Raw genomic sequence first — 15,229 nt, forward strand, 5'->3', positions numbered from 1 at the left:
AAAAAAACAAAAAACCCAGGATGCAAATCCACTGAGTGCTCCTTTCAGGTCCCATGGCCCCCTTGGTAGATCAGCCCACACAGTTTCTTCAAAGAAACAGTATTTGATCTGAGAAACATCTGGAACCTGTTTCCCCAGCACTTGACTGGGAGCTTTCAGCGGACGTCAGCTGCCCAGTCGCTGCGCGTGCACCCTGCCCGCCTGAGCTGCCGGCAGGATCCTTTGGACTGGGGGCGGCGGGTTGGGTGAGGGAGGGTGCTGTTTGATTAAAAGCTACTGGGGGCAGGCTCAGGCCTGGCCAGAAGTTCTGGAATGACAGAGAAGGCTACGAGGATAACAAGCCCTGGGAGTGAAGATCAAGACTGGGAATGCTGCTAATGGAGCTGCCCTGAGTAAGACGGTCGCCAGAGCACGTGGCCATTCTGTTACGGTTTCCCTCAGCCATTAAGTGTATAACAGACAAGTAATAACAACAACAATGAACATTCTCACTATTGCAAGATGCCCATCACAGGCAGGGCAGGGATGCGTTCTGTGTGTATCTCTCACTCCCGGAACAGTATCTGGCAGAGGGGCAGAGAGTGGAGCTCCATCCGGATCTGCTCCAGCGAATACATGAATGAATGAATGACACCCCCTGTCCACTGTTTACATGAATGAATGAATGACACCCCCTGTCCACTGTCAACATTACAGGCCTGTTTTCAGGAATCGGGGGATTCCAGAGGCAAAATTACATAGGTGAAAGGGTAGCTGACTGCAAACCAGGGAACCTGCCATCCAGGGCTGGTTCTCCCACTTCCCAGTTATGCCAAGCGTGACCGTGGGCAGCACCCCCGTCTGTCATCAAGGGGATAATCCCCCTCTGTCCATCTCCCCATGTTGCTAGGAGGATCGATCCTGTGAAGTCCTGCATAGCAAGTGTCTTTACCACCTGAACATCTAACTGCAAAGGTTAGAAATGCTGACAATCCTCACTCCCCTTTCACCCAGTCCAGTTGCACCCAGAGGAGCCCCGGATGACCTGGCTGGGGACCTGGGCTAGAGTGGGACACAGCTGAGTGATTTTAGCACTTTGACTACTTGCACTGAAGGAGCCAGGGACAAAGGATAAGATGACCTGATGCATCCTTGACTGGGTGCTGGGCGCTCACCTCACCTGCCTTCCCAGACCTGGCTCCACCTGTTAGCACCTGAGCCCTTCATTTACAACCTCAGCGGCCTCCTGTTCCCTCTGCCTCTGGGTCTCAAACACACACAGGTCTCCTAGAACCTCGGAAAGTCCAACTCTTCTTCTGTGTCTTCTGCCCTTCAGACTACAAACCCATCTCTTTTTATGGTAGTGACAACCGATCCCATCCGTGAAACTCCAGTTAGGTGCTCGGCACCAGATACGGTGGAATCTCATGAATTCTTCCCTAAACCCTCACTTGATGCACTGGTGATCTCCCCAGGGTGGCCCCTTACCCTGTCCTGACTTTACCTTCTGCTCCCAGCCCATAGTCCTGGAACGATCCAGATCCAGTGGCTCTTCCCCAGCCTGGCCCCATGGCAGCCTCTTCTAGCAGCGGAGCCTGGTGACTCCCGCTCCCCATTCCTGCCTCTTCCCTTCACCTCTTCTACAACGCCCATGACATCAGCATTCCCCACGCTCTGCCCCAAAGTCCTTTCATGCTGCAATTTCATGACATTGCCTCTTCCCCCCCTGCAGTAGGGACTCAGCTGGCTGAGCTCCAGCTCCCATGGCAAGCATAGGGCAGCCCCCTCCAGCCCCTGCAGCCGTGCCTGCACCCCTCCTGCCCACTATCCCCTTCCTCCTCCTCTTCCCTCAGAAGCATCTCCTGCACCTCCCACCCCTGACTTCCAGTCAGTGGCCAGGTCCCATCGGTTCCAAAGGAGCTGGACACCCTTTAAAATCTCCTCCTCTCTAACCCCCACCATCCATACCGTTTATCACCTCGGAATGAGCATTGCCAGTCGACACCTCAACCCCTCCTTCTGCTACATTTTAACATTGCCCTTTTATTGGCTCCTTCCTGCCAGAATTTACTTATTTATTTAGAGTTGGGGTCTTGCTCTGTTGCCCAGGCTGGAGTGCAGTGGCACAATCATAACTCCTTAGCTTACTGCAGCCTTGAACCCCTGGGTTCAAGCAATTTTCCCACCTTAGCCTCCCCAGTACCTAGGACTACAGGCCTGGCTACTTTTTTTTTTTTTTTTTTGAGACAGAGTCTTGCTCTGTCACCCAGGCTGGATTACAGTGGCGCGATCTAGGCTCACTGCAACCTCTGCCTCCTGGGTTCAAGTTATTCTCCTGTCTCAGCCTCCCGAGTACCTGGGATTACAGGCATGCGCCACCACACCCAGCTAAGTTTTGTATTTTTAGTAGAAATAGGGTTTCACCATGTTGGCCAGGCTGGTCTTAAACCCCTGACTTCAAGTGATCTGCCCACCTCAGCCTCCTAAAGTGCTGTAATTACAGGTATCAGCCACCACGAGGCCTGGCTAACTTTTTCGTTTTTTGTAGAGATGGGGTCTCTAACTCCTGACCTCAAGCAGTCCTCCTGCCTTGGGCTCCCAAAGTGCTGAGATTAGAGACGTGAGTCACTGTATCCAGCCCCTGCCAGCATTTAAATATTCCCAGGCATCTCTTCTCCCCTGGCAAAGCGGTGGTGTGAGTAGCCCATTCCACGGGATCCACCCTCATTCACTCCTCCATCCCCTCACACAGGTAACCAGTGGCTGGCGGGGGTAAGGCAATGTGTGCGTTTCCTGTGGGCTAACCCGACCTCTCTGGCTGGCTGCTGTTGAGCATGGCAGAGCCTCCCCGCAGGTAAGCCTGTCCTGCTCTCAGAGTCCACCCCTGCTGGAACGCTGAGGATGCAGACCCAGGCGCCCAGCCCTGCCTTCTCTTCTCAAGTCAGATTGTAGACCCGCCTCTCAGGCGGCTACCTCTGGATGCTACAGCCTCCTCAGACTCTATGGGTCTCTGTGCAGAAGTCGTGCCAATGGCTGCCATCCCTGTAAACCCAGTGTTTCTCTGTATCCCCTTCTTGGTGAAGGCACCATTATCAGAGTTAACATATACCCCAGCTTGCCAGTGCCGTGCCCAATGACACCCATTGTCCTGGCATAACTATTAACAGCACCCCTGTTTACTCTCAAAAGGGTCCTGTCTTAGATGAGAAATTATATACCCAATCTCACTGTTACCCACTTGCCTGCCCATCACAGAAACCTGAGGGTCATCTGGACTCTCCTTCTCCCCAATATCCCCACAGTCCCCAAGTTCTATGGGTTCCACGTCCTGAACATCTTTTAAACCCACCCCATGGTCCATGCCATCACCTAGGTTGCAGGGTGGACATCCTGCCTTCAATCTTACCTTTCTTCCATTCTTCCACCTGCCGCTGGAGTGACCTTCCCAAATTGCAAATCTGATCACATTTACCAGCCTAAAAATCAAACGGCAACCCGCCTCCCCGAGCCACCAGCCAAGCTTCAAGATAAACTCTAAACTCCACACCAGGGCCATGAAGTTCTTGGCTCCTCACTACGGATGTGCCCCTGCCCTGCCCGCTCCGACCTCCTACCCCACCACAAGCCTCATCCCTCACCCCACCATCCTGGCTCCCATCTGTCCCTTGCCGGGTCCTGGCTCACTGACACCCTGTGTCCCCATGCTTGCCTGCTACCTTTCTGTCTCCCCGCCTATACTGCAAGTTCCGTGATAGTGCCTTTCGTCTCTGAATCAATAGCACTAACGTGGTGCCTGATGCACAGTGTGTGTTCAATATTTACTAAGTGAATCGGTTCACATCCTTAACACCAAATAGTCCAGGTGGCTGCAGTCCCCCGAGCCAGTGGGCCTGCACTTGACCGCCTCCACGTGTAGGCACACGTGTGTCTACTGGAAATGCCTGCCTGTTGGCCTCTCTTTACTCAGACGAACGTCCCTGCTCCATCCATTAGGGGCTGTTCTTCTAGAATTGCTGTGGGTGTTGGGAGCCCTGTGTCCTTCCTCGGCTAATCATTTTGTGACTGCAGCAGCCTGCATTTTTCTGCTCTGTGTATACAGAGAAGGGTTGGTGGGGGCAGTGGACCTGTGAGTTCCGAGGTCTGTTGCAGAGAGGAGAGTTCCGGGCCTCTAGAAAATTTGTGTTGAAACTTGTGTCTCCACCGTGGGCTAATGAAGGCGAGAAGGTGCTCCCTGGGAGACTGCGACTAGAGGCCCGGGCTGGCACGAAATGCGCTGGCCCAGGTGGGTAGGGCACTCAGAGCCACCTGCTTTGTGAGGAGAAGAAATAGGGCCTGGGCCAAGCCTGATTGGAAACTCGAGGGACAGCGGGACAGAACGAGGCAGCCTTTTGTTCCCTCCCTGTAATGCAATGCACATTCCCCACTTAAAGGCAATTTCTGCACTTCAAAAGGATTCCAGCTGGCGAAATTTAAGGTGGAGAATAAGCCCCCAGTCAAGAAGCTTCTCAGGGGCCTTTCAGTTTTCCTTGGCTTGAGAACAGGATGCATTTTTAAATGTTTGCCTCTTCATGTTTGTCAGAGCGCCAGGGGAGAAACGCTTCCTCTTACTTCCACACCTCTCTCGCTCAGTCATAGCTGGCACGGGAGCCAGCCACGTTTTCCTGTGCTACTTTGCCTTCTTATGAACCTGCCTGACTTCCTCTCTTTCTCTGCCTGCTTCCCCACCCACCCCCCAGCTCACACCTCACCCCCTGGGGGAGGAGAGAGTCCTGCCGTCCCGGGCCCACCAGGCTTAGCAGCTTTCCTCCAACAGATGCTGAAAGGGCCAACAGTTAGGCTGACACACCTCATAGCTGACACTCCAGGACATGCTCTCTCACCTGCCATTCATTCATTCATTCATGCATTCATTCATGCATGCATGCCTTCACCTGTTCACTCTCTCACCTAGTCACCCAGTCAGCCAGCATAGGATCTGAGGTGCTGGGGGGCCCGCGGGTGACTCAAAATCAACACACAGTCTTTCTCTCCTAGCTTACAAAGTGCTTGAAGCTTTGAGAGATAGGAATGAGCAACTACAGCACAAGACAGAGGAAAGTCAAAACCCAGTTTAGAGGGTAGGGACATTTTAAAAGCACAGAGAAAGAAGAGATCAGCCAGGGATGTAGGTGGAGCCCAGAGGGAGGCAGTCAGGGAAGGCTTCCTAGAGGAGGAAGCATTGTGACGGGAGCAGGGTCCAAAGATGCCAAGGATGGGGAAGTGGCCAATGCCAGAATATGGAGGTAGGAAGCTCTCTGGTGGGCACAGAGGCGCAGCTACACCCCTCTTTCCAGGGCTTTGGAGTTTGCTGGGAGGTGGGGGTGGGGGTTCCCAGGCATGTCCGCTGGCAGTCGCCGCTTTGGTGGCATTGCTTCAGTCACCTTGGAAGCAGCGCACCATCCCCACATAGCAGTCACCAACTCGTGCCCTTCTCAGTCGGGCCCAGAGGAAATACCTCCATGCTCTTCTCTGTCCTAAACGCTCAGGCTCCCCGCACCCTTTTCTTGAGGGATCCAGGTAGCACTTGCTCCTCCAGCCTCACCAGTCATGCCCTATCCCTTAAGCGAAGCTCCAACTACCACCTTCCCTAACAAGGACTATCCTTCCTGCCCACCCTCTTCCATTCTAACTGAGGAAAGCTTCCCTTTGGCCAGCCCACCCCTGCTTGTGCCAGCACCCCCTGGTGTCTCCCTTAGAGCCCCTGCCAGTGGTCCACTGGCCACTGTGGAGTTGGGCAGACCTGGCTTTGACCCTGGCTCTGGAACCTTTCAGCTCTGTACTTGGCCAGATTACTCACTTCCATAGGACCTGCCCTGGCATTTCCTACCTAACATCCTTTCACCCTTATCTGATCAATCACACTTTGACTCGCATTCAGGGCAACCATCCTCCTCTGCTCTCAGTCCTCGTAGATTAAGGGGAGCTGTAGAGGGTCACTGCTAGGTTCAGGGATAGGCACGAGACCAAAGCGAGACCAATCCTGTGACTTTTGATGGATGGAAATTCCTATTTCCACTGGGATTGACAAACTGGTCAAACACAAACCTAAGGCTGTTCGGGCCATCTTTGTCACCACAAGGAAAGAGTCTATTTACAAATAAAAACAGCACAGAAAAAAACAGTCAAGAGACAGATTCCTGGTGACACGAGCACCTGGATCCAGCCTTGCCTGAAGTTATCCCTGGAGTTTTCAGTTTTGTGAGTCAATAAGTTTCCCCCGCTTTTTCAGCTTACACCGATTTGAGATGACTTTTTGTCACATGCCACTAACAGTCTTGACAAAAGAAATACTTAACTTGGAGACTTAATAACAGAATTAAATGAAAGGCCCGAGTAGTGCCCAGGAATAAGGTGGCACTCAATGACCACTTTTGGCAACTCTCTCTGAATCTGCCTTCTCATAGGTCTGTTACATTTCCATAAACTATCGTTCCATAGTAGTAGAATACTATATTTTTCTTCTTCCCACAGCTTCGACCAAATCTTCCTTTGTAAAATCTTCGCCCTCCCTGGCTTTCTTGACCACAGCTCTGTGTCCGTCATAAATCTCTACGTTTCACATCGGTTTTCCCCCCACCCCACCCCTGGGCTGAGACAGAATGGGTTTAACAGTGCAAGACTTCAGGATGTGGCGGGGTGATGTCGTCTTTGTGTTATGTGCTGATAACCCAGGGCGACAAAACCAAATCAAACCAAAGACTTTCCCAACAGGCTTCAAATCCCTGCTCTGAAGGACACTAGGTGCTCAGAAAAGTCTACACTGCCATCTAGTGGATGTCTGCAGCATCATCAGCACGCAGAAGGGAGCCCTTTGGGAGAATCCCCTTGGGATTGTCTCTGGCCTGTGAAAGCATCTGACTGAACCTCACTATATAAGGGACAAACCCCAAGAGACGTGAATGGATGGTGAAGCCCGGAGTCCTGTCCCACAGAGTGGCATATACTCATCTAAGAGACTGGGCTCCTGCCCGGCCTCTGTGGCCCTGCACCTCCCATCCCAGGAGTCACAATCAGCAGCCTTCCTTTCTCTGCTCCTCTTGGCTGTCCACAGGTATGCCCAGTCCAAGGGTTTCCAGGGAGGAGGACTGATGTTGTGTGCACATGTGTGTGCATGCAAATGTGTGTGTACATGTGTACACATGTACACATGTGTGCTTTATTGCTCATCTTCCCAAAGGAAAGGGTGTTTGTCATGTTTGCAAAGAAGACAACCTATCAAAGCTTCATGATAGCAGCCTCTTAACAATCTATTTGCTCTCTGATAGTGAAAAATGCTTCAAGGAAGAGAAGAGTCTATCCGCCGCATTGGAGTAACCTGTGTGCTGCCGCCCTCCGGCGCTTATTGTCCTACTGGGCTTAGCTGACTGCATGAGGTCTAACCAAGGCAGCACTGCGGGGAAGGAAAAACCCCTTCTAGCCGCTCTCTGCCATGCTGCTCAGAAGGGACCAGAAGGTCAGCCTTGATGTGTGTACTTGGTCACATCCCAGCCATGACCCTTCCATCTCCACACATTTGTGACCCGAGTCCTGCCTAGATTGGCACCAGCACCTCCTTCTAAAACACAGCAGAAAAGAGGCCAGTCTCCACCCTTGACACTCTGGGAGCTCAGTCTGGCCCAGGAGTCAAGAAATAAAGAAGCGGAGACCAGAAGGCCAGATCAGCTCCCCCAAAACACACTCCGCAGACCCATTTCCCACTTCTGTGACTCTTCCCCAGGCTTCCTAGACCCCGCAAGGAAAGCTTCCAGAATAGTACTAATCACTGCCTACTAAAATAGTTATTTCCAATTCCTAAAATGCTTTGTTCTTCTTTCACACAACTTTGGGCAAAAGAAGAGCGTGTCTCATGTTGCAACAACAAAGCGTCAGGATGCACTGACCTCTGCCTGTCCTGGTAAATACCAGCTTCTCTCCAGCCCAGAAGTCATCTGAAGACCCAGACACCCCGCACCTTGGGAGAGGACCCCATACCACCCCTTCTTCCACTTAGCTGCCAACTCCAAAGCACACACCAGCTGGTCTCCACCAGGCTCGGGGGCCCAGATCTCAGGGGCAGCCAAGGAGCTCCCAGAGCAGGGGAGCAGGAGGAGGCCTGGGCAGAGTGGCTTCAACCATCACCAGTTTCCAGTGTGCGGCCCTCCCACCAGCCCCCAGCCTTCTCCTCAAGTCCACTCTAAGGAAGGCACAACTTTATGTCAACAGCCATCTGCTGCCACCAGACCCAACCCAGATGGCTCTGCATGCAGCTTCAAGTCACCCAGATGAGCAAGCCTGCAGGGACATTAAGACCCCCCCACTCTCCCCCACCCTGCTTTAACACAGCCCTGCTCACTCACTTCCACGGCCCCCGGGAACTTGACTATCGGCGCCATCCAGGAGGTGATCTTCTGTCTGTAGTTGTTACAATCAGGAACAACCTTGCAGCCAATGTTCCCCAACTCTGGGTAGAAAACTTCAAGGCCCCTATGAAGAGAAGAGGGAGGTTGCCCTGTGTCAGGGTTTTAGGGGAGCCTGGGGTTCCCAAGGCTTCAGTCTAGCACTATTGGGAATGTAAAGTGAAATGGGATTAAATCCCAAACCTGCCACTAACTAGTTGTGTGGCCCAAGAGTTACTTGACCTCCTTGTGCCTCAGTTTCCTCATCTGTAAACTGAGGATGCTAATAATTCCTCCCTCATGGAGTCAGTGTGAGGAGTAAAATCGAGGTCACTGGTCAGAACAGAACCTGGCATGTTGTAAGTCATCAGAAAGTGTAATATTAATTATCATCAGTGTTTACTTCCCTAAAAGAATAGATATCCTCAGGCAAACTTAGTGTCTTTAAAGTAGGATTGAGTTTATAAAAACAGTACCTATAGATTGCTTTTCAGAAACATTCTTATTACAGAAAGAAAGGCTTAGCAAGTCAGCATACCTTCCTTCAAGGGCATAGACGTTCTCTCTCCCCTAAACAATCAAGAGCTCCCCATGCCTGAAATCCTGCCATTAGGTGAAGAATTGGCTTCTTTGGGTTAAGCATTGACCATAGCCTAGGTTCCATTTCAAAATGCAAACATCCCTCAGGGGGTAAAACATTGGCTCACTAAGACAGTGAGTATGAATGAACTGGTTCATCTATTTGCTCCCTGAGAAGAAGGGCCCGAACAGCACCGGCGTTCTGAGAATGTGGCTTCCTGGAAGGGAAGAAAATATGATGCAGAGCAAAGTGACAGAGTCTGCAGGGCAGGGCACGGCGGGCCGGGCCATGACTGCACCAGGCTGGCCTTCAGTGCATGCTTGTATTTGAAACTCAGAAATGCAGGTAAGATTTTTCAAAGATATTTTTAAAAACTGTTTTTGCTTGCCCTTCTATTACATTTTATCTCCACAACCCAAGGCCTCTGTAGGGTTAATGTGGGTTAAGACATCACTGAGAGAGAAGGGGTGTGGGTATGGAGTGCGTGTTGCAGGTCCCCAGCCTTTCCTAACAGCCTTGCATGGCTAAGCTGCTCTACAGCCTGCCAGTAGCCACCCACAGCTGTCCACAGTGCCTTGCTGCAGGTGATGCCTCAGGGGACCCTGTGAGGATGTAATTTGGAGAACAGTTCTGGAGGGAGAGCTCCCTGAAGCTGGGGCCTGGGAATAGGCCAAGAGCAGCTTCCTGGTGGGGAGCCCTGCATTCCCCCTCCCACCTTCCACCTCCTACTCTTTCAGTGGCTCCTGAATTCCAGCCTTAGGCAAAAGGCCGCTGAGCCCCCAGCACCTGGCAGCCGCGGACCAGGACACTTCGGCGGGCCAGCACCCCCAATACCAGAAGTCAGGTACTCTGGTCTCAGAGGGTGGAAGCAGGATGAGTCAAGGTCTTGCTGAGCAAATCTGTGTCTTCTAACTCTTTGCACACTTACAGCAATTCTAGGTGGATGGCAAGATTTTCATAGCTTTTGGGGAAGTTTTAGGGGACCAGTTTTATCTTCCTAGCATCATCTTAAGGACCATTTGGTTTGTTTCTGCTGCAACTCCTTGCTGCTGCACCTAGCGAGATGCGAGGCAGAGAGGGGACCCTCCAAGGGCAGAGAGACAGACAGCAAGCAGCACAGCAAGGGAAAACGAGAGGCAGGGAGGAGGGAAACTGAGGGTGGAGGGACGCCCTCATGCCCACAACCCCTCTCCCCTTTTTATCAGAGTGGAATTGTTGTAAATATCAAAAGAATCAAAGAAGCAAAATCGGCAAATCGTTATTTGGTGAGGGGGGTGCACAGCCACAGAGTGCCCTGAAGGACAGGGCACATGCCAGCGAACCAGGGATTGGGTCGTGTCCCTGCCCCTCTCTTCACACCCATAGGGCACTGCCAGGCCAGCGTTTGAAGATAGCATGTTGCCCCACCTAGGATGACAGGAGAGGGGCGTGTGCAGGCCTCTGCCCGGCTCAGCTGCTTTAGCAAAGGCTTAGAGAAGGACGCAGAGAGAAATTTATTTGATCTGCAGATGGCACAGAGCTGGTGACCAACAATTCTGATTATCAAATCGAGTTACAAGATGATCTGGACAAACCTGAGGTGAGCTGAATCAAAAATTAAAGTTAGTGAGAAAATATACTTTAAAATTTGCATTCAAGGCCAGGCACGGTGGCTCATGCCTATAATCTCAGCTCTTTGAGAGGCTGGGGTGGGAGCATCGCTTGAGCCCAGGAATTTGAGATCAGCCTAGGCAGCATAGTGAGACTCTGTTTCCACCAAAAATTAAAAAACAAACAAACAAACAAACAAAAAAAACAAGCAGGGTGGTGCATGCCTATAGTCCCTGTTACTTGGGAGGCTGAAGTGGAAGGATCACTTGAGCCCAGGAAGTAGAGGCTGCAGTGAACCATGACTGCATCACTGCACTCCAGCCTGGGTGACAGGGCAAGACTCTATCTCAGAAACAAACAACTTGCATTAAAGCCAGAAAGCCTCAAAGGTGCCACCTTCCTGTGTGCCCTCGCTGCTTATGGTTTACCTGACATGGAATTCATTCTAATTTCCATCCGGAGAGTTTGGGGATCTCCTGATCTCCATGACAAGACTTGGAGGCACCCTGGGGAGTGGAGTGGAAAGATCAGGGGCCCTGGCCCGAGCTTTGCCATGAACTAACGCTACATAAGGGACTGGGGACGAAGGGCATGACTTTTACTGGGCCACCCCAATAGATCAGGGACATCACATATGTAGGATTTAATTTCATGCAACCATATCTTGAGGCAGCTCTCAACACTATTCCCATCTCCAGATGAGTAACTGAGAAACTGCAGGACAACACCTATTTGCAGCTGCTACGTGTTGGAGTGATCTGTTGTGTACAACAGAGAACGAGTACAGTGGGCTTGGCTGCACTTTCTTCCCTGCACCACACATTTTCCCTAGTGAGCTATTTCATTCCTCCAGGCTTCAGTTTGAGCTAGGTGGTCATGTGAGTCTCTGTCATGGCAAGAATTAGATCACAAGGGCTGGTCGTGGTGGCTCAAGCCTGTAATCCCAGCACTTTGGGAGGCTGAGGTGAGATGATCACTTGAGCCCAGGAGTTAGAGACCAGCGTGGGCAATGTAGTGAGATCCTGTCTCTATAAAACATAGAAAAAATTAGCCAAGTGTGGTGGTACGCATCTGTAGTCCCAGCTATATGGGAGGCTGAGGTGGGAGGATTGCTTGAGTCTGGGAGGTCAAGGTTGCAGTGAGCCATGATCCTGCTACTGTATTCCAGCCTAGGTGACAGAGGGTGGCAGAGTGAGACCCTGTCTCTAAAAACATGGCTTCTCAGCTGTGCCTGTATGAAGGGCTTAGAATTTCAGCTGCCCCTCAGTGAGTGCTATTGCCTGAGTGTTGGTGTCTCCTCAAAGTTTATATGCTGGAATTTAATCCTCAGTGTGATGGTATTAACAAGCGGGACCTGGAAGAGGTGATTAAGTCACCCTTATAAAAGGCACTCTCATAAAAGAGGCTGAAGGGAGCTACCCTTCCCTTCCACCAGGTGAAGTCGCAGCAAGAAGGTGCCGTCTTTGAAGCAGACAGCAAGCTCGCACCACGCACTGAATCCAGTGGCACCTTGATTTTGGCGCTTCTCAGCCTCTAGAGTTGTGAGTAATACATTCCTGCTGTTTAGAAATGACCTAGTCTAAGGTATTTTGTTACAGTAGCTGAACAGACTAAGGCAGTGAGGATGACAAAAAGACACATGGGATATGAGGCTGCCTTGAAGAGGGAAACTGTGAAAGCGTGGGTCACCCCACTTGAAAAGCAGCAAGCTAGTTTTTAAACTGTTTTGTAGAGACGGAGTCTCTCTTTGTTGCCCAGACTGGTCTCAAACTCCTAGGCTCAAGTGATCCTCCACCTTGGCCTCCCAAAATGCTGGGATTACACACGTGAGCCACTGTATCCAGCAGTGCATGCCCCGTAATCCCAACACTTTGGGAGGCTGAGGCGGCAGGATTGCTTGAGCCCAGGAGTTTGAGACCAGCCTGGACAACATAGGGAGACTCCCAACTCTACGAAAAATAAGAAACTTAGCCGGGCGTGGTGGCATGCACCTGTAGTCCCAGCTACTCAGGACACTGAGGCAGGAGGATTGCTCAAGCCCAGGTGTTCAAGGCTGCAGTGAGCTATGATCAGGTCACTGCCCTCCAGCCTAAGTGACAGAGCAAGACTCTGTCTCTGAAAGAAATGTATTTAAAGAGAAGAGAAACCAAGGCCCCTGAGAGAGACTGAAGGACTGGGGATGACTGCCCAGGTTGGGGGGAGCTGGGGATGAAGGGGCAGGGCATGGCATCTGTCACCACACACATGAATGACCACAAAGAAGATGAGAAAATAGACTGTGTGTCACCTCCTGGATCTGCACTGGAAAAGGTGGGTTGATGTTCAAGAAGAGCAACAGGGCCTTGGGATAAGAATGCATGTTCTGAAGAACGGAGCTTTTCAACACCAAAAAGCAGGACGGAGCTTTTCAACACCAAAAAGCAGGACGCTTTGAGCAGCAGCTGCCATCCCCAGGGGAGCTCGCAGGGCTGACTGGATGGCAGCAGGAGGGCTTTGTTGAGTGGATTCACCTCCCGGCTGCAGGGCTGGAGGATCACAGTTCTTTCAATTCCGCAACTGAGCCCAGGGTTGGGACTCTCTGTGGTTTTGCTGGTCTAGTCTGGGGTATCTCAGAAGCAGGGAAGGTCCGATTCCCGAGAAGCTTTTCTCTTAACAATGTCTCACTGCTTGTCACAGTACATAAAATTCCTCCCTTATAGATGAATACTTTTAGGCATTGAGTCCAATCTTTAAGAGTTCCCTGGTAGACTCCAAATGCCCACGAGAGGAGTGCCTTCTCTGGGGGATCTCTTGCCAAGGTCAGAGCCTGAGCTGAGTGGGGATCTTGAGGTGGGCGTCAGTGCAGGAGGTCCTGCTGTCTCCTCAGGGGTCCTATCTGTCCTTGGCGTATTTTCATTTCATCATCACTCATGATGATCTCTTCCAAACAAAAACTTCTATGGCAATAAAGACAAATCTCCTCTTTCACGATGATGGCTTGAAATCAAAAGACATCTTCCTGGCATGCAACCTTAGGGTCATAAATCGTTTCTCAAACTGGGGACCTGCTGGCGTATTCCGGGAGTCCTGAGAATGGCTCCCCCTGACTCGAGTTTGGGAGCCCTGGACCCGGGGTGAAGGTCGTCAGCAGAAGCAGATAGGGAAAGAGCATGAGTGTGGAGTCAGACAAGGGCACTAGATCTTGGCTCTGCCACTTTTAAGCTATGTAAACACTGTGGGCAGATTTCTTAATCTCTGGGGACTCTTCATCTGCAAAATGGGGGTGCTAAGATAGACTCTGTAGGTTCATCACTGACAGTGAGAGAAGTCAAGGAGTCCAAGCACCAGCAGAGAACCTGGGACACAGAAGGTGCCCTGGGACTTCCCATGTGTGCCCCCATGCACGGGTCACCAGGGTACCAAGATGTGACCTTGGCAGGGCAGAGCCTAGGGCACCCAGAGCCTCAGGCTGGTCACCTCCAGCAACCCTACAGACATCCTAATTTCCCACAGTGTGGGAAACACCAGGAACCGCTGAGGTCCTCCTTAAGGGGCCATTATCACAGCCCAGGCCTGCTGTACCCTGGCCCAGCTGACCTCTCCTGCTTATGAGGGCGTTGACCTTGCACTGCTCAGAGCAAGAAGCCTGCCAGCCCCTTGGCTCACTCAGCAGAGCACCTAGAAAATTAGATCCCACTTGTGAGAGGCAACCATGTTTCTCTTCCTCCTTCCACATGAAAACTTCACCCAGAACTATTTGTTTTTTGAGATAGTCTTAGTCTGTTGCCCAGGCTAGAGTGCAGTGGCGCAATCTTGGCTCACTGCAACCTCCGCCTCCCAGGTTCAAGGGATTCTTCTGCCTCAGCCTCCTGGGTAGCTGGGATTACAGGCGTGCACCACCATGCCTGGCTAATTTTTTTGTTTTTAGTAGAGACGGGGTTTCACTGTGTCAGTCAGACTGGTCTCAAACTCCTGACCTCGTGATCTGCCTGCCTCAGCCTCTCAAAGTGCTGGGATTACAGGTGTGAGCCACCGTGCCCGGTCTACACCCAGAACTGTTTAACAAGATTTTTCAAAATGTACTGACATGAGCAAAGTTTGTTACTTTTTTTTTTTTTTTGATTTTGTTTTTGAGGCAGGGTCTGGCTGTTGCCCAGGCTGGAATGCAGTGGTGCAATCATGGCTCAGAACAGCCTTGACCTCCTGGGTTTAAACGATCCTCCCACCTCAACCTCTTGAGTAGCTGGGACTACAGGTGTGCATCACCATGCTTGGCTAGTTTTTAAACTGTTTTGTAGAGACAGAGTCTCTCTATGTTGCCCAGGCTGGTCTCAAACTCCTAGGCTCAAGTGATCCTCCACTTTGGCCTCCCAAAGTGCTGGGATTACACATGTGAGCCACTGAATCCAACCAAAATGTTACTTTTTAAGAAGGATTCAACTACATAACTTTAAGAGAAGGCATGTATTTATGGTTCTAAAAGTAATATTTGTCAAAAATGTTTTAAATAAAATAAAAAAGAAAAACAAACATATTTTCATGAACAGTAATGTTTGTGAAAATTCAAAGGTACAGAAGAGAGTGTAATCCCAGCACTTTGGGAGGCCGAGATGGGCGAATCACGAGGTCAGGAGATCGAGACCATCCTGGCCAACATGGTGAAACCCCTTCTCTACTTAAAAAATAC

At 51.1% G+C, this 15,229-nt stretch overlaps 1 protein-coding gene across 2 annotated transcripts in view; it reads right to left on the bottom strand.

The window, feature by feature from the left end:
* PEBP4 (phosphatidylethanolamine binding protein 4) overlaps nucleotides 1–15,229 on the bottom strand; it is a 225,777-nt gene that overhangs the window by 195,743 nt on the left and 14,805 nt on the right. For both annotated transcript variants that reach the window (XM_025394107.1, XM_025394106.1), the window contains exon 3: nucleotides 8,355–8,481. In XM_025394107.1, the coding sequence (XP_025249892.1) occupies nucleotides 8,355–8,481 (127 nt within the window). The remainder of the gene's footprint in view (nucleotides 1–8,354; nucleotides 8,482–15,229) is intronic.

This window comes from Theropithecus gelada, chromosome 8 (genome assembly GCF_003255815.1).
Source record: "Theropithecus gelada isolate Dixy chromosome 8, Tgel_1.0, whole genome shotgun sequence".
NCBI classification, from domain to species: domain Eukaryota; kingdom Metazoa; phylum Chordata; class Mammalia; order Primates; family Cercopithecidae; genus Theropithecus; species Theropithecus gelada.